Source organism: Xiphophorus maculatus, chromosome 16 (genome assembly GCF_002775205.1).
Source record: "Xiphophorus maculatus strain JP 163 A chromosome 16, X_maculatus-5.0-male, whole genome shotgun sequence".
Lineage (NCBI taxonomy): Eukaryota > Metazoa > Chordata > Actinopteri > Cyprinodontiformes > Poeciliidae > Xiphophorus > Xiphophorus maculatus.
In genome coordinates this window covers 779,320-805,148 of record NC_036458.1, presented here as the reverse complement: position 1 = coordinate 805,148, position 25,829 = coordinate 779,320, and the positions used below count along the sequence as shown (strand labels likewise).

Here is a 25,829-nt window from a genome sequence, read left to right as displayed (position 1 = left end):
TGAGCTTTTGAGATACTAATCAGCTGTTCCCAGTTGTAAAAACTACACCTTGTTTCCATGGCTACACATTATAATAACCTGTGTATTTAGCACTGCTATTAAATGTTTAAGCTTTTCTAAAGAGAATATCATATTAGCTTGGTTGTGTCGATGCGTTGTGACGAGCTTCGCCATTGAGGTCATTCAACGTCCCCGTTCGCTCGGCCTTCAGGTTTCTCACCGCGTGGCTCAGCGCTTGTTGCTGCGCAGCGAGAAGGAAAGAGGAGACGAGCTGCAACGCAGGCGGAGAAGTCAGATACTTGTGATCGGCAACAAGAGACGCTGATCGATCACCGATCGTACGCTTTTTCACGGAAATCGGCCGATTATGATCGGTGGCCGATCGATCGGAACACTTCTATTAAATATTATTAGTGTCTCGAGGAAACATCCATGTGGAACTCCAAACCTAAATTTGTCTATATTCAAAAATTCTCTGTAATTCATCGCTGTTTGAATTCCCATTTCTTCCTCTGACCCCACCCTGATTCTTGGGGTCACACTGTGCCCCAGAGGAGGATTCTGGGTAATAGTTTCAGTCCAAGGGGCTTTAATTTAAACAGAAATGTGTTCAATTAGCAGAAAACTGAAAAAAGTCTAAAATCTGTGTCACATGTGAGACAAAAATGAGGTTTGGGTTGTTTCCAGCTGCAGCCTGAACGGTAACATGCTAATGCTAACGGCATGGCTCTCTGGGGAACAGGAAGTGGAATCAGGACGCTTTAGAAACAGGAAATGGATTGTCGTAGAGAACTTCCTGCAGAAGGAACCATTAACATGTTGGAAAAGGTTTAAATAATTAACATTTAAACACATTAATGTTAATTAACTTCACAGCAGTCAGCAACATTGAACGGTTCATGAAATTAATTTGTGATAAATGATGATGATGATGGTGGTGGACATGAAACCACCTCATCATCATCATCATCATCATCATCGTTTCACCCAGAGACGGCAGGAAGGAGGGAGGGAATGAATGAGCAAACAGAAAGCAGGTGACCCAGTCAGGGTGTGCAGGTGAATGAATCAAACAGCCTCAGCTTCACCTTCACACTGACAGGAAGTGAGTCACTCACCTTCATCATCTGAGCTGCCTCATCCTCCCACCTGTGAGTGAACCCTGCTGAGGTCACATCAGGTCAGTTCAGGACAAACATTTCTTCCTCCAGACGAATGTTTGAAATGTTTCTGTTGCATTTCATTTATTTTAATATTCTTTATGTCTGAGGAAGTGATTATGTCACAACTTTTCACTCAGAATTAAATCCATTCAAACAGAAAAAATAAACAAAGGAAACCAAATAAATGTAACTAAAAATGAAGTAAATTGTAATAAATAAATATTGTAAAAATAAACATTGAATAAAGTAGAAAATAGACAAAAATATATAAAATATAATAGATTCATATTTACTTTCTTGGTGATTCTCATCAGTTTTAATTTTTTTTCAGTCTTCGCTCTGTTAGACTGGTGATGGTTAGAGGCATAAAAGCAGTTACTAAAATAAATGGTAGTCGATATAAAGTCCTCAGACAGACAGAAGGACAAGAATGTGTGTGTGTGTGTGTGTGTGTGTGTGTGTACAAAGAGTCTTAATTATCCAATTAGAGCCTCACCTAATTAATTATCTGCTAGGAAGCCACTTTGTTGAAGTTTTCTGTTGCTTTCTGAGCTTTGGTGGCTTGTTAAGGAGGCGGTTAACGATGCAGCATCTGTGAATAAATCCCAGGTGTAGCGTTGATGCTCAGGTGAGCTGCAACACCTGATGTGTCAGGTATTGATCCTGCTTCAGCTGTGCAGCTGCTGGAATCTAGCAGATGTTTTTAGAAAGAAGAAATCCTTTTTGTTGAATGATATTTAGAGAAGAAAATCCCAATAAGACAGTTGGGCTGATGGGCTAAAACTGTAAAATATTCAGTAATCGGCTCCGTTAGTCTAAAATCCTTCTGGATGCTCTCTAAACTTCCTCGTTAGTAATACGGTGTTTCAGGTCTGGCATCAACCTCTGTGGGGTCGTCTTATCGGACTTCACCTGAGTCTGACCCGGGCCGGACCGCAGAAACCCTCCATCCTCTGGCTTATCGCGCAATAGCCTGGTTCTGGTCGGGAATGTTTCTGAAGCATTCTGCTGCGGTCGGTTCAGTTGGATCTTTTACAACATTACATGGTGTTGAGTTAATCTGGGAAACCATTTCTTTAAATCCTGAAACCATAAAGTTTCAGCACCAGAACAGGAAGGAGTGCCTTATTTTTCCCAAAATGAGCCGTTCAGTGCAGGATGGACCGGGTCACAGCACCAATACCTGGTTCTGCTGGAACCTACTTGATCTTTCATGTCCAGTTTCTTCCTCCGATTGTAGGTTTGTCTGACTTCCTGTTTTCCGTCCAATCAGAGCCCAGAGTGCAGGTAGACACGCCCACTCCTTACATTTAAGCTTTGAAGGGTTCTGTAAATTTGTTTGGTCGACTGAACGTTTGGACATTTGTTGCTTCTGGTTCTGGATGATTTGCAGCTGGAAGGTTTCTGCTTGCCTTGATATTGACCTCTGTTAGCATGTTAGCATGTCCTGATGGTCATGAGACTGTCACACAGCAAGGCTTCAGTCAGAGGACTCTTCAGGTTCACTGCAAGACTGACTGCTACTGGAGCATCACCATCCACAAGGACTCTGAAGATTCTTGGATGAGTTAATTTTGCTTTGGGATAAATACAATTTTTAGGAATTTGAATTTCTGCAGATTCTATTAAATCAGGAGACAGGAAGCTGGACTCTCACTTCCTGTGGGCCGCCGTCCGCTTGGCTAAAAGGTCATTACTGATTATCCAGAGGGTCTCGGATCCGTCCTTTAAGTGTTCACAGAGTCAGGACATAACAGCAAGTCTTCATTCAGAGGAAGACTTTCCTTCCTGTTCGTGGTTTCAGGTCTGAGTCTCTAAGTGACCAGAAGACGAGCCGAGCGTCTCTGTCCTCCTCGCTGACGCTCCACTCCGTCTCAACTCTCAGGCTGAACCTCCGGCCCGGTCACAGCTTCAATAATTCAGCAGAAACAATCAGAACCAGGTTTCTGCGGTTCTGCTCTAAACCACCAGACATGCTGCCTTCAGGAGCGTCAGGAAATCCCAGCCCCGTCTGAACAGCCGTCAGCCCCGCGTTGATTCCAGGACTGATGGAGAAGATTCTGTTTTCCAGGACAGACTTTATTAATATCCTCCATGACGTCCGATTTAAGCAGCAAATATTAAACACCATCAGATCAGTCAGAAGGAGTTTGAAATCTTTTTTCTGTTCAACAAACAAAAAACTGAAGAAATAAATAAAAAATATTCACCTTTAAAAATCAGTTTTCAGGAAGAATAAAACCCTCTGATCAGAATATTCTGATGTTTCATCCTGAGAGAAATAAATGTGCTAAATACCAGAAATCAGATGGTGAAACATGTCGGATCGTCACCAACCTGCACTTCCTCTTACAACTAAATTAGCATTAAAATAAAAGAAAACCATAAACTGCAGATTTTTTGTTACTTTTTCAATGCTACATAAGATTGGCTGACACTGATTGGCTGGCTGTTGCAACGCTTTTTTTTTTTTTTTCGAGCATTTTGATTGGTCTAGGCCAGGGGTGGGCAACTCCAGGCCTGGAGGGCCTAAAGGTCTCCTGCAACTTTTAGATGCATCTCTACTTCAACACACCTGAGTCAAATAATGAGGTCATTAGCAGGACTCTGGAGAACTTGACTGAACTTAGGAGGTGATTCAGCTGTTGGATTCAGGTGTGTTGGACCAGGGAGACATCTAAGAGTTGCAGGACACCGGCCCTCGAGGACCAGGAGTGCCCACCCCTGGTCTAGGCTTTGGAAGTATTAGTGAAGCTAACTGGCTAGCTCTGACGCCAGGTAAGCTAAGTTCTTAATGTTTTCAGAAGATTCCTAATAAGTTTTAGATCATTTGTGATCAATTTACTGACTTTTCAAACATGGAGAAAAGGTTTTTGCATTTTGCAGAAACTCCAGATGATTTTTCGTTTTTTCTCAGATGATTGTGGATCCGGGTTTTCATGGAGCATCAAATACTAAAGACATCGTCCGTCACTGTCAGCGGATGCTGCTTGTGCGTCAGATTTACAGTCGCCAGAAACAAGCAAATATTTAAAGGTTCCGGTTCTGGACTTTTCTATGGAAAATATGGGGAAAAAAACCCAAAAAACTTCCATGAATCAAATTCTGTGCAATTAATAAATCAAAATTTACACATTAAAATCCTGGTCCCAGTTTAAATAAATGGATATTTGTTAAAGTTTTCAGAATCGTTAGTTTCTCTGAAAGGTTCGGTCAGATTGGGGGTCGGCTCGTTTTCCAGCAGCAGCTGGATGAAGCGCCAGAGGACGTGGGAGGAGTTGAACCCTGGAACGGATTCAGGATCAGGATCTGAAAACAGCAAAGAAGCGGAGAAACGACTCCATCAGCCTCTCCTTGAGCTTTTCCACTTTCAGACGGTTTTTGGAAGCTCTGCTTCTTTTTTCAACTTTTAAAATACTGTTTTTCAATCTGTTATTTTCTCTGCAGGATTTTTTGGTTGTATTTTATTCTGGAAGCTTTTCCTTGTTTTTCTGTTTTGCACCTTTTGAAACTTTTGGTTCATCTTTGGAGTCACTTTGTCGTTTTCTAGTTTGTTTGGAGATTCAGATCGTCTCTGCAGCTGAAGCGAAAACCTTCGGTCCGGTTTCGGTTCTCACTGCAGAATCCTGAGGATTTTCACTGGTTCTGGTTCTGAAGACCCGATCATTAAGTCGCGCGCTCTGCTGATGCAGTTCTGGTGGTGCATTCAGGAGCTCCTGACAGCCTCTGAATTCTGAGCGTCCGGATCAGCAGGAAACAGGAAAGATTCCTGTTGGCTGTGAAAGTGGGAGACTGGAAGCACAGATGGACTCTGGGAAGAGCCAGCGCTCCCAGAGGATTGTGGGTAAAATGCTGCAGGCGTGCTTTGCTGCTCACACACATGCGTATGCAGAGTGTGTGTCCATGCATGCAAACACACTCTGCTGGCATCAGAGCTCGCTGTGACACCTGAGGTCAGCCTCCTGATGTGAGCGTGTGTGACGTGAGAGCAGAGCCGAGACGCGAGGAAGAGGAGGAAGAGGAGAGACGGGACGGCGGCTCAGTTCCTCCTGATTCAATCTGAACTCAATAAAGTGTTAAAATCGTCTGATTATGATGTTTGTTGCTGCAGAAGATGATTTAAGATCCTTTTATTAAAACGGCAGAAAAGCTGCAGTTTTAATTCACTTTATTCATTTTCAAACATTTTCTCTCTTCCTGGAAAAAGTTTAAAGTTTTAACAGAACATCAGTGGAAATGTAGAACAACTTTAATAATTTCTCCGGTCCATCAGAACCGGGTCACAGGAAGCCGGACTTTACCCGACCCGGTCATCACTCTGATCCGTTTTCCTGTTTTTTCCATAATCCCAGTTTAACTTTGAGGATTTTTCCACATTTTAATTCAGAGAACCAGAACCAAAATGGCTTCATCGGATCAGGAATCGCTTGTGCGTCAGATTTACGGTCCCACCAGAAACACAGCTGTACAAAGGTTCCTGCTGGAACTTTTGTGTGTTAAAAGAAAATGAGATTAATTTCATTTTTAAATTCATTAATTGAAATTAAGGCGTTAATGTTCGGCTCTATTTAGTGATTAAAAGAAGAAAAACTTTATTCCCTTAAATCACTGACAGAACCAGAACCAGCAGGTCCAGTCTGAGCTTCCTCCATCATCATCATCATCCTCATCCTCCCTCTCTGCTGCAATGGAATCGTCTCCAGATATTAATTCTGTCTAAATCCTGGAATCAATTGGATCTGATTCCGTCTTGGACACTGCCCCCGGTTCTGCTCGGGATCTGTTGGATCTCTGTGTTGTTCTGGTTGTTGGAAGTTCCCAGAGGAACCAGATTTGGGCCCATCAGGGTCAGTAGAGTCTGCAGCAGCGCCCCCATCAGGCGGTGCATAGTCTTTAGAAACAGTCCTGAGGTTCTGCAGAACCGGGCCACGTGGCTTTATGTGCTGCGGCTCAGTTCTGGTTCTGGATCCGGTTCGGTTGATGTCACTCAGCTGTTTTATCTCAGAATATTTTTATTTAACTGAGTGTTTTTACATTGAGTTATGTTTTAATTCTAATAATAAATCTCAGCTTTAGCTTTAATTGGTTTTATGGTGAACAGTTTTTTACTTTATCAGTCTATTTTTTATATCCAGATTTATTTGTGATAAATCTCATATTTCAGTTGATATTTGTATTTTTTAAAAATTATTATAACTTTTTTTTCTGTGTAAGAAATTGTTGATGTTAAATTTTAAATGTTTAGGTTTATTTATTTTTTCCTTCTGCTTCTAGGATTCTTATATTTTTCTGGTTGACCGTTTTGGTTTTATTTTTATTGCGTATTTAGTTCTGGTATTTTCTTAGGCTAGAGTTTTTCCTCTAACCTAATTTTCCTGATGGCGCTGCTGTTTATCGGAGGCGGTATCGGTCTGGGCTCGGTCTATCTCCTGGAGTCTCTCAGATCAGCTGATTCTCTGAAGGTTATCGAGTCCTCTGCCGTCACATCGTCTGCGGAGGATTTCCACTGGGAGGGGCCCGCGGTGCCTTCAGGGACCCTGTCTGAGTCAGACACTCGATGACACGCTGCTGCGTTTTCTGGCCCTGAAGCCCGACCCAAACTGAACCCTGAAACCAGATCCGAACCCAGAAGGTTTTGGACCGACGGCTTGAACAGTCCGAGGACAGAAAGCTGGACGTTTTAAGGAGTCTGACGTCAGCGCAGCATGTTGAGTCATTTCCGCTAAAACCTGCTGCCTGTGGCAGGATGATGGAGTCGGCGCCGCCTGCGGATCTGCAGCTTGTTAGTCATTATTTTTAAAGCTGTGAAATGAAGAAGTAGAACGACCCAGTTTCAGATGAGCTGCATTTTGGCCCCAAGCGATCAGGAACCACAAACCATCTGCAGAACGGACATGTTAGCGCTCTGCTCTGCACAACATGATACAGCTGAAGGTTTCCTTTTTCCGTTTCTACCTGAAGTGAACGCTGGACACCAACATGAACCAGGAACCTTGAACCCGCCTCGTTGCGGAGCAGAAAACTAAAAGATCCAATGAAAAAAAAAGATTTAGATCAAAAATCTGTTCAGGTTTCACCAGCAGCTGTTTGGGTCGGTTCTGAACATCTGGGTTTCAGATAAGGATCTCTGAAGAAATCTACAGAGATCCTTGGAAACGGCTTGAATGAGACATGATCCGAGTCTGAAGCTGCCTGGCTGGAATGAAATGGATTGAATGGGATTGGCTGGGATTGAATGGGATTGGCTGGGATTGAATGGGATTGGCTGGGATTGGGGATGATGTTTGCTGAAGGACAGATACATTTAGATCTTGTCAGAACCAGTGAGCACCATATAGATCCAGTTAGATTCTGTAAGATCCAATTGAAAAAAGCTCCAGTAAAACCCAAAACCTCAGCAGAACCTTCTGCTTGTGGCCCGGTCTGACCCAGTTCAGCTCCGTCTGCTTTCAACCCGGTTTACTTCTGATCGTTGGGACAAAACTACTGGTTCTGTTCAGGTCAATAAATACCCGCTAAGGAGGTGAAATATTTCCCATCAGGCCTTGCTCCTCTGTCCCAGCTGATAATCTCCAGGCGACCCGACACACAGAACCGTTTGGTTGTCGCTGACGGAGGAAGCTGATTGGGCGGCTGGACTTTATCAGCGGCCAGCAGCCGCCTGATCCTCGGAGGCCGTTTGCCCGTCGCCGCCATGTTTCCAGCTCGTTTCTGAGCAAATTCAGAATAAAACAGGTTTGAACTGAGCCTCCAAATCAGCAGCGGGTCAACAAATGTAATCTGAGTCAGAACCAGAACATCAAGACCCTGAAAGATCAGTGGCCAGTTTGCTGAACTGATTTTCTAGAAGCACCAGGATCCTCTGACCTTCTGTCCTTTCACATGTTTAATTATTCAACGTTTCCAGCAGTGAGCTTCTCCCCAGACTCACTTATTGACTTCATGGATCGTTTGAAATATGGATCCATTAAATCCAGTTCAGAGGTTTGAGGCTCGACAGAGAAAAAGATTTTAAGGACAGATTTCTCTGGAGGCTGCCGACATATTGACAGGAATAGATCCAGCTGATGGAAATTAAACCGATGGTCAGTTCAGGACAAACGATCCAAAGAGACGCAGCAGAGAAAGAAAAGCTCTGATTGGCCATCCATCCAGTTTGCAGCTTTAATTGGCTTAAACTCATGATGTCACAGATTTTATTTCACCAGGGAGCCAATCAGATCTGTTCAGAGCCTCATCTTCATCCTGTGTGTCCGCAGGCTAAGGACAGCGATGATGATGAAGAGGTGGTGCAGGTCGACAGGGACCACTTCATGGACGAGTTCTTTGAACAGGTGAGACCCAGAAACACGGACAGGTGTGTCACCAAGGCAACCATCTGGAGCCCAACGCTGAGAAAAGGTTCGGGTAACAATAACTGGGGTCATGTAGAGGTCATGGTGGGGCAGGTTTGGGTAACGCTAATATAATGTTAAGCTAACACCACAAAAACATTAGCATAGCTTCTGAATAAAAATGGGATCATTTTCAGATAAAATGACATCAACATCAAATAATCCTGATATTCAGATAAATCGGTTTTAATCCCAATAACTCTGGATAACATTAGGATACAGAATCATGTTAAACTATTTTACACATGAATGACGTTTTGCTGACGCTGGAATAATTTTAGGCCAACAATACCTTTAAAACAGAAGAAATGGACTCTTATGTTTCAAGTGATTCATGTTTAATTTTATTTTTTAAATAAAAGGTTTTATGTTACTGTCCGTCCGTCCAGGTGGAGGAGATCCGCGGCTGCATAGAGAAGCTGTCTGAGGACGTGGAGCAGGTGAAGAAGCAGCACAGCGCCATCCTGGCCGCGCCCAACCCTGACGAAAGTAAGCCGCCGCTCAGCCTCTTCCCTCTGCTAACATCTGCACCAACAAAGCTCGTCCAGAGTTCTGGTCGGGTCCGGCTCCGGCATGGAATAACACAGCTGGGGACGGTTCTGCAGAACCGGGCTCAAACGGTGTGAAAGGGGGGTCACGTGGCCCCCGGATGACCCTTGTTTGACTGGGCTTTGAGTCCGGACCAGCAAGCCGACCCGATTTCGCTGCCGGCTGCAGCTCAGCCTCGGGTCCAAAATGTCCGACATGCTGCAGATTTTATTCCTGGATGTTTCCCGCAGCAGGAAGTCCGAGACGCAGACACTCGGCGTTCCCGTTTCTCCAGCTGAGTCGGAACCAGATTTCAGCTCCGACGCGGCGATTCCTCAGTGAGAGGAGCGGATGGATCTCTGCTTGGTTCTGTTGTTGTTTGGGTTCAGTGGCCCGGATTCTCCTGAGTCCATCGATCCGATCAGCAGAAACCAATCGCTGTAAATCCTCCTGCTGGGCCACGGATTCGTCTTATCCAGACGGTAACTTCCTTCTTCATGACAAAGGTCCAAATGATCCCATCCGGGTCAGGAGGGTCCTGTTGGTTATTCCCGATCTTTCCCTTTTCCCAATCCATCGGTCCGGTTCACAGGTAAACATTCCCGATCTGGTGATTTCAGAACTTTTCCAGCTTCCTGATTGGCTCCTGGGTGAGCTTCCTGTCACATTTCATCCCTCAGTCCTGTGCTGCTATCCTCAGACCCGAAGCAGGACTGGTTCTGGTTCCGACAGGCATCCGGCTCCAGAAGGCTTTAAACACCTGGAGCCTGGTTCTGGGACCAGACAGAGACCCTGCGGTTTGTCCATCTCGGGTCGTAAACACGGAGGGACGGTTCTGATTGAGCCTCCAGCGGCTCGACCTCGTCCCGGTTCTGATTGAGCCTCCAGCGGCTCGACCTCGTCCCGGTTCTGATGAGCTCCGCAGCGCCGCGTCCGACCCGATCCACGCCGCCGCTCCTCCTGACACTAGAAGAAGAAACGGAAGCGGTTTGGACCGGAGGGCGCGAACCCGATGCTGCAGCCTGACCCGGTCCGACCCGGTCGGCTCTGACTCGGTCAGCACCGACACCTGCAGCCGGTCCACAGCAAACGGGTCGGGTGGAAGCAGATCGCCCTCCTGGTTAAAACCGGACGGGTCGATATCCAGACCGAGTCCGGTTCTGGACCTTCCTGGTTCGGTCAGAACCAGAACCCCGATAACTCTGTCCTGATGAGTTTGGTGTTTTCCTCCTGCATGTTTTCTCCATGTGATTTACTTTCTTCTGCATGATAAATGACGTTTTGTTTGTTTCCATCTGTTCCGTGTTTCTGTCTGCATGATCCTGCTTTTAAACTGCATGACGTCACATTATGTGGTGGAGGAGACGCCAGCTTGGCCTCATGTGAGTAACGTCCATTAGCTCTGCATTCCTTCATGTTGGGAGAGGAAAACAAAGTTTCCAGTGAGGCTGTAAACCCAGGAGGCCATCAGTGGCTTCATATCCACTGAATCATCGATCTGAAGCACCAGGTTTAAAGAAAGAAAAACATGTAATCAATTCTGCTAATGACATCTAGATCTGTCTCCCAGTCACAGTGGGATGAGTGAGTGACAAAACCAGTGGTTGGCACACTAAGGCAGCTAACGTTTAGCTTGGCACGTTAGCAGTTTTGCTAACCCTAAAAATATTTAGCGCACTAAGCTTTCTCTAAATGAATTTTTCTTGATAAATTCTGAAGCATTCATTTTCTTTTTTGTTTTGTGTTTTTTTGTTTTGTAAACTTTAATTTGGAAAATATTTGAAATCTGTATCGAGGTTTTGGTTATCGACTGAAGAATTACGATGTGAGGAGACATCGCTAGCTAACGCTAGCTGCACTAACCCCAAACCACTAATCATAAACGTTAGCACAGCACCAACATGGTATTTAGGGGAAGCTAATGCTAAAGCGATAACCGCACTTCAAGCCTCCAGCACCAGTTTAATGTTCATATGTATAAATTAAACGACCTCTGACCTCTGTCAGCTATTAGCCTAATTTACGTCACTGTAAAAATATTTAATAAATGTAGAGACTTTTTTCCCTGATGTATTTTAGAAAAACCGTGGTGAGTTCAGTGACAGTTGCAGAAAATCTTTCTGGCCAGCAGGTGAATCGCTGCACCATCCCTCAGATCCACAATGTGTAAAAAGCCTGGCTATAATAAAATCTGCTGCAGAATAATCTCAGACAGAAATATTTTACAGTATTTATTCGGCGAGGAAAAACCCGACTGTAAAAATGTTTTTCTGTTTAAGAAAACTGAAACATGAGATTTGTCAGAATGTTTGATTTCAACTCCAATATTTCTGATGACGTGAACAAAAACATTCCTGGTTTTGTTCAGTGGTATTCCCATCCTGGAAGCGTTTTATTAGCTTCTTGACGTTAGCGCACAGACTTTGATCTGGGTGATAAAAACCCAAAGTGAGGTCAGTGGACGTTCCTCCTCGCGGTGAAAACTCGTCTCTTCGCTCTTTCTCTCCTGCTTCCTGCTCAGTTCTGGGTCAGCTCGCTCTCAGCTGCCAACAAGTCGTGTTTCAGCCTGAATAATGCATGATGGGAGTTGTAGTGAGAGCTGAGGACTACAGATGTAAACCGCAGCCGTTCAGGATCCTAACAACTCATTTTAGTTCATCCTGTTCTTTTTATCTGTTCGGTCATTTTAATTACAGCTGCTGGCTTCACTCATTAATCACATCAACTAAATCTGAGTTCAAGTTAAAAAATTAAAACATTTTATCGGCTCAGTTTCAGCCTTTTAGAGAATAAACAGTCAGTTTGTGTCCAGAGGAAAATCTCCCTCAATAAGACCTTCATAAAACAAACAAACATTTTTATTTCATGTTATTTGAGTCTGGATTTAAAAGCTAGTCAGTTCATTTTTTAAATAAACAAACATTCACTAAAATCCAATGTAAGTTAAAAGAAAAAAATGCTGATTGAAATATTTACATTTCTGAAAATTGTATTTAGAATTTTACTAAATGAATCAAGATGTTAATATTCATTTAATGGAAAAATAAAATTTTAACATTATTCTGAATACATTCATGAATATTTTAAAACAAAGTGTAAATAAAATATACAATTTTAGGATGTTATTTTTAATGTATATATGAACATCAGTTCATTCTTGACTATTTCTAAATTCAGTTCAGCTGCGTTAAAATGATTCATTCATGTTCATAGTTCACCTGAACATTCTGAACCAAGTTCACAGCTGAAGTATAAACTAGTTCTCATTCATTCATTCATTCATTCATTCATTCATTCATGCAACATATTTTGTCTGAATGACGTTTTAAAACTCGTCTGGCTTCATTCATCAGTTGCTATCGGTTGTCATTGATCAGCGTTAAAAACTCACCTTAAATCTGTTTGGTTTGGTATATTTTATAAAGATCCACTTGGTGTTCATTAAACTGTCATTAAACTGGAACTGAAGGAACAGCAGCACATTTAGGCTTCGTTTGCAAACGCGGCCATTTTTAACCTGCAGACAACACGACCTGTTCTCCTCCTGGCCTCTGGGGGCGCTGCACAAAACCCTACACAAAAACCTGGAGGTTGAATAAAAACTAGACGCAGAGACAGAATGTTTGGTGTTGCTGATGAGAGCCGCTGCTGATTGATCATTAGTGTATTGATGAGTGTGTTAACTGCGTTTCTGATGACTCACCTGCTGATTGATGGGAAAATAAAAGTCTGACAGCAGGTTTGCTCATCAATCCGCTCCATTAATGCTAATTGGTTAACGACCAGCCAATTAAAACGCTCTGGTGGCAGTTTGAGGCGTTACAAAGCTGGTTTTCTGCCAGAGTTTGGTTTCTCTTTAACGATCACTGAGAGAAATGTTCATCAAAATGCTGATGGGTTTAATAATTAATCTGAAGCTCAGAAACAGAAACAGCTCATCAGATTCAGTCTCTGCATTTTTAACGCCAGATTAATTCCTGGGCACCCTCGCAGGACGTTTATCCAGGCAGACGTCAGCGGGTCGAGCGCAGCGGCAGCCTGCGGTCCGCTGGGTCTCCGAGCCGCAGCCCAGGAGCAGGTGAGTCAGAGGTAGAGCGGCTGAAAGGCACTGCAGCGCTCGTAAATCTGACTGCACTGCTGCAGCCTCCGTTCGCCGGCGCCACCTTCCAACATGGCTGACACGATGGGAGGTTACCGCTCCTCCTCCTCCACCTTTAACCCCCAAACAGCTTCAGGGAGAAACCATGTCTGAGTTTTATTCTGCAGGTCCAAATGCAGAAGAAATGCTCACAAAACGAGACACTGCTGCTTGTTAATCACTAAACTATCTGAGGTTTCTGTGAAATCAAATACGATTTTAAATCTTTTCAAATGAATTTAATCAGCCAGGACAGATTCCTAGTGGTCTAAAAACTACTCACTATAAATCATTTCTCAAATGAAATATGGATTGTTGGAGAACTTTGTGCCACGTCCTCACCTCGTTTTTCCTGTTTTTCCCTGCAGAGACCAAGCAGGAGCTGGAGGACCTCACAGCTGACATCAAGAAGACAGCCAATAAAGTTCGCTCAAAATTAAAAGGTACGAGCAGAAAACATTTGATAATCGATGGAACTGAACAATGATCAGCCGCTCGTCTCATCAGGATAGTTTGTTTCCATCTTAATTTGGGTTGAACGATCTTCCTCTGAATCTGACTTTTCTTTCTTTCAAAGTGGTTACAGTCCAGGAAGTTGGGTTGTAACTTAACACACCAGCACCAATATTAGAATCACTGTTTGTAATTTTAGCATCATTTGCAGACTTTAAAGGCAAGTGCCACCAAGTTAGCTTTTTACACTGCAATACTGAAACACAGATAACCATCGTCTACTGGAGCTCTAATTCATGACAGACTGGATTGTTTTTCAGGTAGCATGCATTATAATAATAATCCAAAGGCAATAATAAAAATGTGTGAAATAAATAAAGCTAAACCAAATACCATAAGTTGTTTCCAAGTTACCACAGCAGTTGTTGTTAAGCGCATTTTGATATTATTTCAAATGTGAGTCCATCACCAGCTGCGCTAAATGAGCCGCAACTAATGACTAATGACCCAAACACGACTTGTAATTTCAGAGTTTGTAGAGTTTGTATCAGTTCAAGCATGAAGACACGTCGTCTGCAGCCTGCAGCGTGTTGGAGGCAGTTTTATGTTCATGAGATGGAGGTCAGGCTGCTTCAGCCTCCTGCCACACCGCCGGACGGTTCAGCTGCAGGCCGGGATTACAAGCTCTGAGCCGGGCCGTTCGTTAGCTCACCATCCACAAACCTCCAGCTGGTTTGAGGAAATCCGAGTCCATCCGAGTTCATCCGAGTCCACCTGGCCTGTATTAAACAAAACAGGACTTGTAAGGTTCTACGCATCAAGCCAACAACTGACTTGAGTGGAAGCTTGAACATGTGAACCTAAAGCAAGAATCCAAAATGAAACTAATAAATAATGCTAACCACTAGCAGCTAATGCTAATGTTAGCGGCACCAGACCCAGGGGAGTCTGAGCCGGTACCAGGTGGTACACAGGCAGGTGAATCCTGTGCAACCAAGATCTGTGGATCACAGAGGAAGCGAGTTGATGCGCAGAGCCAGGAACTCGTTCTCTCTGTTAGACCCACAGCTGCACGAGAGCGCCCCCTCTGGTGAGAAGATACATGCACACAGCAAACTCGACTATATACAGAAGCAAAAAACCAAGACAAAAAACAAGACCAATTCTTATTCAAAAATAGGGGCGTATTAATTTTTAATTTTTACTGTTTCTCAACCCGCTACACTAACCGCTAGCGGCTAATGCTACAAAACCAACAATTCAGACTCACCAATTCCAAGATAATTTCACATTCAGATGGATGAAAACTTCTGCGTGCTGATGTTCGGTCTAAAAGTTTTAAATCAACACATTTAGTCAAATGACGCGGCAGAAATATTTTAAAGATCAAAATAACCAATTTCTGGTGAGAGAAACCTGACAGTAGCTGTTGGTTCGGCCTGTACCTTCGCTACCATGGACCTTATCAAGCTCCGCCCACAACCGACCCAAGTGACCGCAAGTCTCACAGACAAAGCCTGGTTGTTTCTATGTAAACATGACTGATTAGTGAATCATTTCTAGCGGATTTTCTCAATATATCAGCTGCTAAATGGACAGAGGAACTAACAAGTTCATGTCATCAACTGGGAGGAGGTTACTGGTTTCTCAGTCACAAGCTGGTTGCAAACCTGAGGCCAGCAGGTGTCAGTCAGTTATGGTAGATCTGAACTTTGACCTCAATATGAGAAGCTACAGCCTGATAGGAGGAACCAAAGAGCTCTGTAAAGGTAAAGGCAAATCTGAAGTTGGAATATAATTCATTTAATTTCACATAATTACCGCGGTAGAAGCCATTTGTTTGTTAAAATTTTATGAAATATATTTGTTCTATTTGATGTTTGTTGTGAATGACGTAAACTCACAAACTAACGAGGTAATTAGTCCAACGTTTAGAAACTACAGCGGCTGTAACGCGCCACAGCAAAGGGAAACAAAGGTAAAATAACCTGAACAGGTGATCAACTCAAAACCACTCCTACCTTTTTACTCTCTCTCTGTAGTTTAAGCACACCTGTTACCGTGGCAACCGCCTGCGCCCCGCAAGACGAGCAAAGATTATGTTAAAAACAACATTCAGTCCGTTATGATATCAAGTTTCCAGGCTTGATATTTATTTCTCGATTATTAATCAGCGCTTCCCTGAACACAGCGATGGTTGACTGACTAGCTGTACTTGGTGCTAACGTGGCTAACACGAGTAACAGTTTAGTCCAAAGCCTTTTCTGCTAAAATAAAATCTTTAGTGTATGTCAGATACAGACACATTGCATATTGATCTGTTTAGCTAATGTCAGACTGTAGCAGACAGGCTTCAAGGTGTACAAGTTGTATCAGTTCTGCCTTTATGCTGCACTTAGCTAACGGGAAGCTAAGCGTGTTTGTGAGACGGCCACGCAGAATGGGCATCGGCCAATGAAACGCGGCCCTGTGGTAAGGTCCATTGGTCCAACGGATCAGGACTTATATGAGGGACAAAGACAATTGTGTGTGTGTGTGTGTGTGTGTGTGTGTGTGTGTGTGTGTATTTATATATATCAGTTCTCATGGCATAATTACTTTGAAAAAGTAACTTGATTACTAAATGAAAAATTCATCTATCAGCTGGAAAATGTGCATCTCTCTTTTCTCTCCATTGTTTACGTTTGTGACATCACTCCCCAAGGAAAACGAGGAAAACAATAAATTTTCCCTCAATACAACGACAAATATAGTAACACACAGTGACTTGGATGCAGAACTTTAATATGATTATTGGATTGTAAATAGTGACTCGTTAGATTACTGGTTACTGAAACAAAAGGGGTATATTAGAGGAACGGTTACTAAGTAACACCATGACACATTTCTGATCAAAGCTATTTATGGATCTGTCAGGTTTCCGATATGTTTCCCCATTGGGTCAGAGTTCCTACAGCCTTGTGTGTGATACACATGTCCTGTGTGTCTTTTCTGGTACAATAATTGGTAAGAATAAAAGCAGCCGGAGTGGAAGATGTTTTAGACTGTAATAAGAATACATTTCTCACGTCTCTTTAAAACAGAAATGATTGCTTTATAGCGGCTGCATCATGCAGGTATTATTTGTGTGAGTTCATAGAAAATTTCTGCTGTGAGGATGAGCACACATGTCGACCTTCAGCTGCGTCAGAAGATGAGAATATTCAGAAACTGTAGCAGCGATTTATCAAGCTATAATCACTGTGACAGAAACACAAACACACAGAGAGGAAGACAAGCCAATGAGCTTAAAGCTACAGAAACACAGAGAGCGGCTGCTGCTGCTGCTGCTGCTGCTGCTGCTGCTGCTGCTGCTGCTGCTGCAGCACCGGTTCATGCTGAAGGTTCAAGGACATCCCTGCTTTAATGTGCACAGCCAGAAGATGGACTGCCCACCACACACACACCCACACACACACACCCACAGACTGTACATATGCAGACTGAGAATAGCTGGGATGAAGCTATAATTGGATCCCCCATGAGGCAGCAGAGTGTTATTGTCCCCACACAGACAGGATCTCTTACTGTAGATGCGAACCCTGAGGACGGCGCAGCGCTCTCTGCTCCGCCTGCAGGGATCATCAGCCTGTCTGTGAAGCTGCAAGCTCTTTAGAACAGACACAATCAACTTTTTACTGACAAATTAAACATAAGCTGCATTCCCATTACAAATGTACGCAAATTTCTGTCAATATTCCGCTAATGTCGAACAAACACAATTTTGCAATTGAGAGTTTTGCATTAAATAAGAAACAAAACTAAAATCACATGTGAATAAGCTTGTTCATTAAACATCATGGCAGCAACGGGTGTAAACAGTTACGACATATATTCATAATTCAACGCTCATCTATCAGCCAATCAGAGGAGACGCCGGTGCCTCATGCAGGCGTTGGCGCAGCAAGCCCCGCCTTCTTAGGTGCAGCTACTTATGCAGCATTTGGGGGAAATTGTAGTCGGCCATTTTACAGGAGATACGTTGGAATAACACACAACTTTTATGAACTGTGTGATGCTGTGAAAGTTCTGGTGGAGCAACATAAACCAAAAACAAACCATCCACATCTTTCTACTTCCTGTCGTCTTCTTTGTGGTTTTCGTCAGTGGTAACATCCTGTTGTTGATCACGTTACTCGTATGATGCAAAAAAAAGTTTTTCTGTTTTATTTTCATGAAATATGTCTATTACAATACGGCCTCATCATAGAGCAAAAAATTTATTAAAAACTTACGTTTTTCCAAAATATTTTTCCATTAAAAAAATTTATTTTTGTAATTTTAATTTGGCGGAAATTTGTGGTTAATGGAAACAAAGCTAGCGATTCTATACCTTCTCGTTCAAAGGTCCATATCTGATTTCAAGACACGGTCAAACATCTTAACTAGTGATGGATAAATAATTTTTAATAAAAAAATATATCTCGATACTAAAACCCAAAATAATGTCACCTTAGAAAGACGGGACCTGCAGCGACCGATGAGACTTTCCTCACTGGGAGGCCAAACATTCACTGATGGAAAAACCTCATCATTACGTAATTCTATGTTTTTATGTCTATCTGCACATTTACATCAGAGTCTCCTGATTAAGCAACACCTGATTTATAATATTGCATTTATGAGAGAGAAACCAAACACGTTTAAGAAAATTTTAACAAAACTAAAAATTCTAATTTTTAAAGTTGCAAATAAAGGTTTCATGAATTAAATTGTTTAGAAAATGTCAGATTTGATCATTACATGAATTTATGATTTTATGCACCACATGATCAAAGTCTAACTTTATACATTTTGGTGAAACATTGTGAGTTTAAACATTTCACACTGAAAACCTGCAATGCTGCAAAATTAAAACTAAGGTCATAATTCAGATTAATTTATTACACACACGTTACCTCGTTAAAAGGTTTAACTCAACTAATCGGATTTATTTTGTACTGTGGTTCAGTTAGAAACCATATCTGTCTTTGTTAAGGAGCCAACATGTCTATTATTAATTAAAATATATATAAATTATAAACATTTAGCAACAACTAAAGTTTTTGAGTCCCGCCTCTAATTAAAACAATCCTGCAAACCAGAGTGGGTCAAAGTTCAACCTCAGGCATGTAAAAGACTCCAGTTAACACAAAGTTTTAGATTTAAGGAAAATTATTTTTCACAGAGGGCCAGGCTGTTTCCTTAAGCTTTTTAAAATTATAATTCATAATTAAAATAAGCCACTTCATAATCTGAAATATTTAAGTGTGACAAGAAAAATATTTTTTAACACAACAATGTAAAATTTCCCTTAGCAAGTTCACTGGTTTGTCTATTTCTTTGTCTCTTATTCTTCAAGAAGCGTTTGGGTCAGAGAGAAGTGGAGGAGAAATACTTTAAATGTTTTCAGCTTGTGAATAATCTTTCTGTGTTGGACGACGGACTTCAGATGCCTGGAAATGGCCTCATAACTCTTCCAGACTGATGAGCAGAAACATTTGCTCCTTGCTGATGTCTGCCCAGTTCGGCGCTGTGTTTGCTGCCAGAACTCTTCCTCTGACAGAGGTGATCACATTGAACATGATCACTTATTCAACGCATTTGATCTGCAGCTCTTGGCTGCTACTTTCACAATGAGTCCCATGAAAACAGCAAGGACAGACTTTAGGCTTCATCTTTGTTTAATTAAATAATGACCATATAAAGTCTGTCGTCTTTTTGTATACTTACAAAATGTCAACATTTTTAGATCCATTTAAGTTTTACCCTGCAAATGGGAGACACTGAATTTTCTTTTTCACCATTAATCACTAATGTTGAAGTGATGGTTGCATTTTGATGTATTTTTCAGTTCTTCACAAAAATACAGTCTAAATTGTACGTTGTTTTTTTTTTATAGTTTCATTGCAGCTCTGCTGAGTTCTTATAATTTGGGAGAAACTCTTACATAAGAACAAATTAACATGCATCAGTTTCTTTCAGCTAAATGGGCTAAACGTCCTCAAAAATACACCAGGACTCAATCTGCTGCTTACTCACCCAGTTTTCATCTCACTGCCATACAGAAAGACAACAACACCCAGGAACACAGTGCACGCACGCACGCACACACACACACACACACACACACACACACACACACACACCATCAGTGGTGTGATACTGCTGAGTCATGGTGGATCCAGCAGGGCGCTGCCAGGCCACAGGCCAGAAAACACACACAAACAATCCTTTGAGGTAAATATCAGGACATGACATTGACTCCCACCAACCCTCCTGCTGAACACTGAGCATTTCTGCAAACAGGTAATGATATTCATTAAGGAGACTCCTGACACCATTTGTCCCCATAGTGCAGGTAATATATATATATATATATATATATATATATATATATATATATATATAACACTAACAACTTATGAGATATTTATCAACTCGATATTCTGTAAAGCATTGACAGTAACTTCTTTGCGCCCCTCCAGGTATATTAACACAATAGTCACATTTTAATGAGAGTTAATTAAAACTTATGGATATTTAAATGAATTTTTTTTCATATCTGCACTTGTTAGGCACTGATAATTCACAACTGCACCTATATTTATATATATATTAATCAGTTGGACCAAGCTGACAACACGGTGAATTATAGCGTGATTTTCTTGAGGATAAAAGGATGCAGGTGTAACCCAGGGTAAAAACTGCCCTTAATCCCACCTTTGGTGCTCCATTGGTTAGAGTGACAGTCAGTCACACAGTGCATTCAGCCAATCACTGCATCTTGAGTGGTTAATCAGGCCTGCTCCAGCTTTCCCAGTCAGGTGTGAGGGGGAGAGCTGGAGACAAAGGAGCCACAGATCTGAACATCCAGTGAGCTTGGAGCCATGAAGTTGTCATGCACTGAACTATTTATGGAATTGGCCAGATGATCCTTTTTAGGGTTAAAGGGTTGCGAGCTTCTGACAACTGGCTGGAGCCAGGAGAACCTGAAATTCACTCCATACTGGTCTGGTAGGAGTCTGATGGTCTGTACTGGTTCCCCCTCCATCTCACTACCTAGACACACAATCCATTATTCATCTCTTTTCTGGTGGAAACAAATTACGCTTGGACATTTTTTCATCTCAAATAACTGGACAATTAAAACATGGACTTTTAAATGTGTGTCGGTCAGACAATGTGCTGACCAGCAGGGAAAGTTAGGACTCTGTGCACATCTATATAGGAGATCTACTGCAGTACTGTGTATATATTGTATTTATTTGTTTATTTTTTTGGTTTCCATGTATGTTTGTGTTTTGTGATGTTCACTTAATTTTTTTCTTTAAAATACATAATATTGAAAGCAGTTATTCTTTTGTATTATTTTATTGATTACTGACAGCAGCTCCAGTAGATGAATCTAGTCTTCTGGTGTTCTGTGCCATCTAGTCCCTTAACTACATTAAGTAGTGCTACACAGTGCAGTAGTTTTCCAATTGGGATGATGCATATTTAATGTCACAGCCCAGCTAAGATCTGGTCATTTGTGGAAATGTTAAGACCAAATTTATTTAGAAAGATTTGCTTAAATATAATCAGTTAAACTGGAGATATGGAACCTGTCAATCAGTTCAGTGGGTTTGTGGCAATTTGTCCCAAAGTAAACAGTCAACATCTGTTCCCTGGAGGACGATGTTCTGGGTCGACCATGCGCTGCGGTCTGGCTGGATCTAATGATTGTTTGCTATTAAATGGTGGTAGAGATTTGGTGGAAAATAATCAGAAGGAAATGTTGCCAGTGGGAACAAGCAGCAAGCAGCTTTACTCAGAGCATTTAGATGGAGGAATGGACTTTATTCCATTTCTGGAAAAATGTCAAAGAGGAAAAATGCAGCCGACCCGAGAACAGCTGAATACAGACGGACGATTTTAAAGCTCATAAACCGGCGACCCACCAGAACCGCACACGGTCAAAAGCTCTGGCAGGATCCAAACGACCAATCTTAGAACTACGGCAGGATTCAAACTCCTCGTTCATTTTTAGCTTACAGGAAAAGCGCCAAGCCGCCAAATTCCCAAAAGTAAACTAACCAATAAGATTCAGGCTTTGTGCGGAGCAGCAGGACTCACACAGACTCGCTACGTACAAAACGTTTTGACACAAAAGATCTTTATTTTCTCCTAAATGTTAATAGTAAAGAGGGTTAGATAATAAAAAATATTAAAAATGATTATTTTCTGTTTTACTTAAAGAAAAATCTGAAGGTCCGCACAGTGGCTACAGCTGCAGGCGCCCTGCTACTTAATACAATTACAGAAATACGCACAACACAGCTACAGGATGGATAGATATGACAAAAATCACGACCTGTCAAATATTTGGAACATTAAATAATAATAATAAAATAGATGTCAAATATCCTCCAGCAATACCAGTTTAGAGCAGCAGGACAATATAATGGTTCCAGCGCATCATGACGTTGTGGCGCAGCAGCAGCAACAGCTCCAGCAGCAACAGCAGCAACAACAGCTCCAGCAGCAACAGCAGCAACAACAGCTCCAGCAGCAACAGCAGCAACAACAGCTCCAGCAGCAACAGCTCCAGCAGCAACAGCAGCAGCTCCTGCTATCTGGATGCTGTGGGTCTGAAACCAAAAGGCAGCAGATTATATTTGCTGCTTGTTCCACTAATTGTATGGAAAGAGATGTCAATATTTTTGCATGAAAAACAAAATGAATAAACTTTAATGTGTTTGTTATTTAGCAGACAGAAATGAGTCTCAGCAGCCAACAGACCTGAAACCATCAGCAGCCATCGATATTTATGGCTCCTGATGGCTGATTGGCTTTTGGAAGAGCAAAGAGGAAAAAAAAAAATAATAAAATTCACACAATTATTATTCGACCTGAGCCAAAATGATCTGGCTGGGCAAAGTGTGGTGAGCATTTGGTCCGGACCGGTAACGGAAATGGGCCCAATGTCTGTTTTTCATCCCAACGCCGTTAGAAAGAAAACATCGTCACGGTTCTATAAATGGTGACAAATACAGAAATCTCATTTCATTTTTAGGCAGAATTGGTTCAGACCTGGACCGGATCAGAGTCCAAGCCTTTTTTCAGATGTCAGAGCGGTTCATGATCCCAACCCGACCCAAAGCTGCTGAAAATCTTTGACTGTTCTGATCTGGAGCCTTAGATTAGATTTGGTCCAGGTCTCAGAGCTGCAGGTTTTATCTGTATCTGTCTGCATGCAAACACAGAGATGTCAGTCACAGATTGTCAGAGTTGTGTGCAGCCTGGGTGAATGTCTGGCGGGACCAGCAGGGCCAATGGCCGCCCACTTTACGGCCATTAGCAGAACTACTGTTTATGATTAGCGCTTTAGGACTAGCGCAGCTAACTTTTTTGTTAGCGGTGCCCACCACTGGTGGAGTAAAGTAATAATCAATCATTGTTAAACTTCCTCTCTAATGTTCTCCTCATTAGCATATTGAAGGAAACCTTTTAAAGGCTCAGATTAATTTCCTTGTTATAGATTTAAATCTGTTCTTGTTAACCTCCCTGAGAGTCTCGCTGGTCAGATGTGGTTCAGGCTTTTCCTCCTGGATGGTTTTTTAGAAGCTGCAGTGATCACAGAGATCCTCAGTGACAAGATGTAATTAAGCTAGCTCTCCTGGGTAAATAAGCGCTGAGGATGGAGCACATCTCAGTTCCTTCACTTCAGGTTGAAACTGAACAATCTTTTTACACATGCTGCATTTTCCTCCAGCCTTCATGTTAACCTGCTCCATCTGTGAGCAGGTCTGGGCTTTGAATAGGCCACTCCAGAACCTGCACCTTGCTGTCTTCAATCCATCTCTATTTTGCTTTAGCGGGATTCTTTGGGTCGTCATCTTAGACTGATGAAGCAGTGAAGGTTTAAGGAAAAAGCACATCTTTTTAAATCTGTTTTGCTTTACTTTGTTGAAGCAACTTGTGATTTTTATCCTGAAAGGTTTTTACTTTACGCTACAATCACTGGAAACTCACTCACCGTAGTAGAGAAACCTGTGATGGTTCGGTTGTACCCGGCGTGTCTTGGTTTGAGGAGCTCGTGCATGAAGACAGGTCGATGGTGGATGATAAATGACCTGAAGACGGGTCAGAACCGAACCGCCCTGCGGAGCAGAAAAACAGAATTAAACAGTTTGCTTTACAACATCGTTTGCTTGTTTGTGTTCCTGCAGCAATTGAGCAGAGCATCGAGCAGGAGGAAGGTCTCAACAGATCATCAGCGGACCTCCGGATCCGTAAGACACAGGTGGGTCGGGTCCAGACCCGGTCGTGGCGACGCCTTCTCACATTCAAACCCGTCATGTAGCAGAACCAGTTACCAGATGGTCGACCTCTCCAGAACGGGTCAAGCTTACAAAGTCTGTCAGCAAACGATAAAAGTTTAATCTGAAGAGCTGAGCAGAAGTTTGTGTTTATCATGTGACTGCTGCTGATCAAACGTGTTCAAACCGACACGCATGTTACACTTTCACTCCTCACACACTTTATCACTAAAACGTTGTTTTTTAGCTTCTTAATTCATTCCTGCTCAAAGTTCCTTCTGAACGTCACTTCCTCATGCTCTCTGGTCTGTGATTGGCTGCAGCCGTCATGTCTGCTGCCGCCTAGTGGACAAGAAGGGAACTGCAGCCACTAACAGGATCAGCATGTTGAGCCGTTGCAGATGGACAAAATGAGTACATTTCAACAACTTTGAGATTAGTCTCTGAAATTTTCAAGAAAAACAATATAGAAATTTCTTCAAGTTTTTAATAAAATGTTCAAGTTTTTAAAAGTATATTTTCTGCCTTTTTTCTATCTATAATATCTCTAATATGCTGTGTTATTTGGTTGTTTGTCATATTTAACCAAAGTTATTAAGAGCCATTGAGGAATGTCCAGATGTTCGGTTCAACAAAAATAAGTTCTGAGCATCTGGATGTACATCATGGAGTTCCAGCTCTGGTTTACAGTCCTTCCCAGTTAAACCAGTTCATCCACGTTCAACCAGTTTTCCTCCTTGTCTCTCTCCAGCACTCGACGCTGTCGCGTAAATTCGTGGAGGTGATGACCGAGTACAACACCACGCAGTCCAAGTACCGCGACCGCTGCAAGGACCGCATCCAGAGGCAGCTGGAGATCAGTGAGTTCAACACGCAACATGGCGGATGGTAAACACAAACAATAACAAACCAGCAGCAACAAAACCAGCAAACCAGCAGCAACAAGTTCTGCTGGAGATTTCTTGCTGTTAAATGTTTTTTCTCTCCACTGTCGCTACATTCATACTCGGTAGAAGGGATTGCTGTAAAAACGACTCAACTGTCTACTGTCGCCCCCTGCTGGTCCATGAGTGAATGCTGCAAGTCAATGACTCGATGTTCTGCTGAGATAGAAACTTCTGAATAATTAATTAAACTGTACTGTGAGAAGTAGGATCAGTTGGAATGGATGTGCGATTGAATTTAAATGATTTTTTTTGCAAAGTGCCTTGAGATGCTGCTTGTTATGAAATGGCGCTACAGAAATAAACTGAATGTATTTACGCTGCCTCACTGCTGCTGAAGGAACCCAGGGGCCGCGTTAAAGCGGCGTACGCACGAGAAATGTGCGGCGCCATATTTTACGCACAAGTCGGCATGTATAAAAATTAACTTTTCGTCAAAGTTTGGTAAATATACACAGACTTTTTCTCTGGCGTGAAAATGTGCTGCAGAAACACAAACTTTATCTGTGGACAATAAGAAACTACAACGAGTCAAAACTCACCTAAACACACTGAAACCTGACTACAGTGTTTATTGTGATTTTAATATTTTATTGTTTAAACAATTAAACTGAACCTCATTTATCCTCAGACAATAACCTAACACACACACACACACACACAGAATAAAGAAAATAGAAATAAAGGATGTGAAAACCTCAATGTAAATAATCATGTTGCTCAGTTTGTGTCTCTTAAAGATGAAACTCATCGTCTGAATGCATCTATTTATTCTCACTAGAGAGAAACCAGGGCTGATCAAACAGTTTGATTATTGATCAGGTGATCAGGTGTGGAGACAATCCCAGGTATATCAGTAGCTGCATCAAGGTGAGCCGCTACCTGAG

At 42.2% G+C, this 25,829-nt stretch overlaps 1 protein-coding gene across 1 annotated transcript in view; it reads left to right on the top strand.

Moving 5' to 3' along the window:
• The window catches only part of LOC102220115 (syntaxin-1B), a 48,512-nt gene that overhangs the window by 11,290 nt on the left and 11,393 nt on the right, over positions 1 to 25,829 (top strand). The window contains exons 2-6 of the mRNA XM_005812472.2: positions 8,423 to 8,497; positions 8,947 to 9,046; positions 13,592 to 13,666; positions 23,909 to 23,982; positions 24,750 to 24,858. Coding sequence (XP_005812529.1) covers positions 8,423 to 8,497; positions 8,947 to 9,046; positions 13,592 to 13,666; positions 23,909 to 23,982; positions 24,750 to 24,858 — 433 coding nt within the window. The remainder of the gene's footprint in view (positions 1 to 8,422; positions 8,498 to 8,946; positions 9,047 to 13,591; positions 13,667 to 23,908; positions 23,983 to 24,749; positions 24,859 to 25,829) is intronic.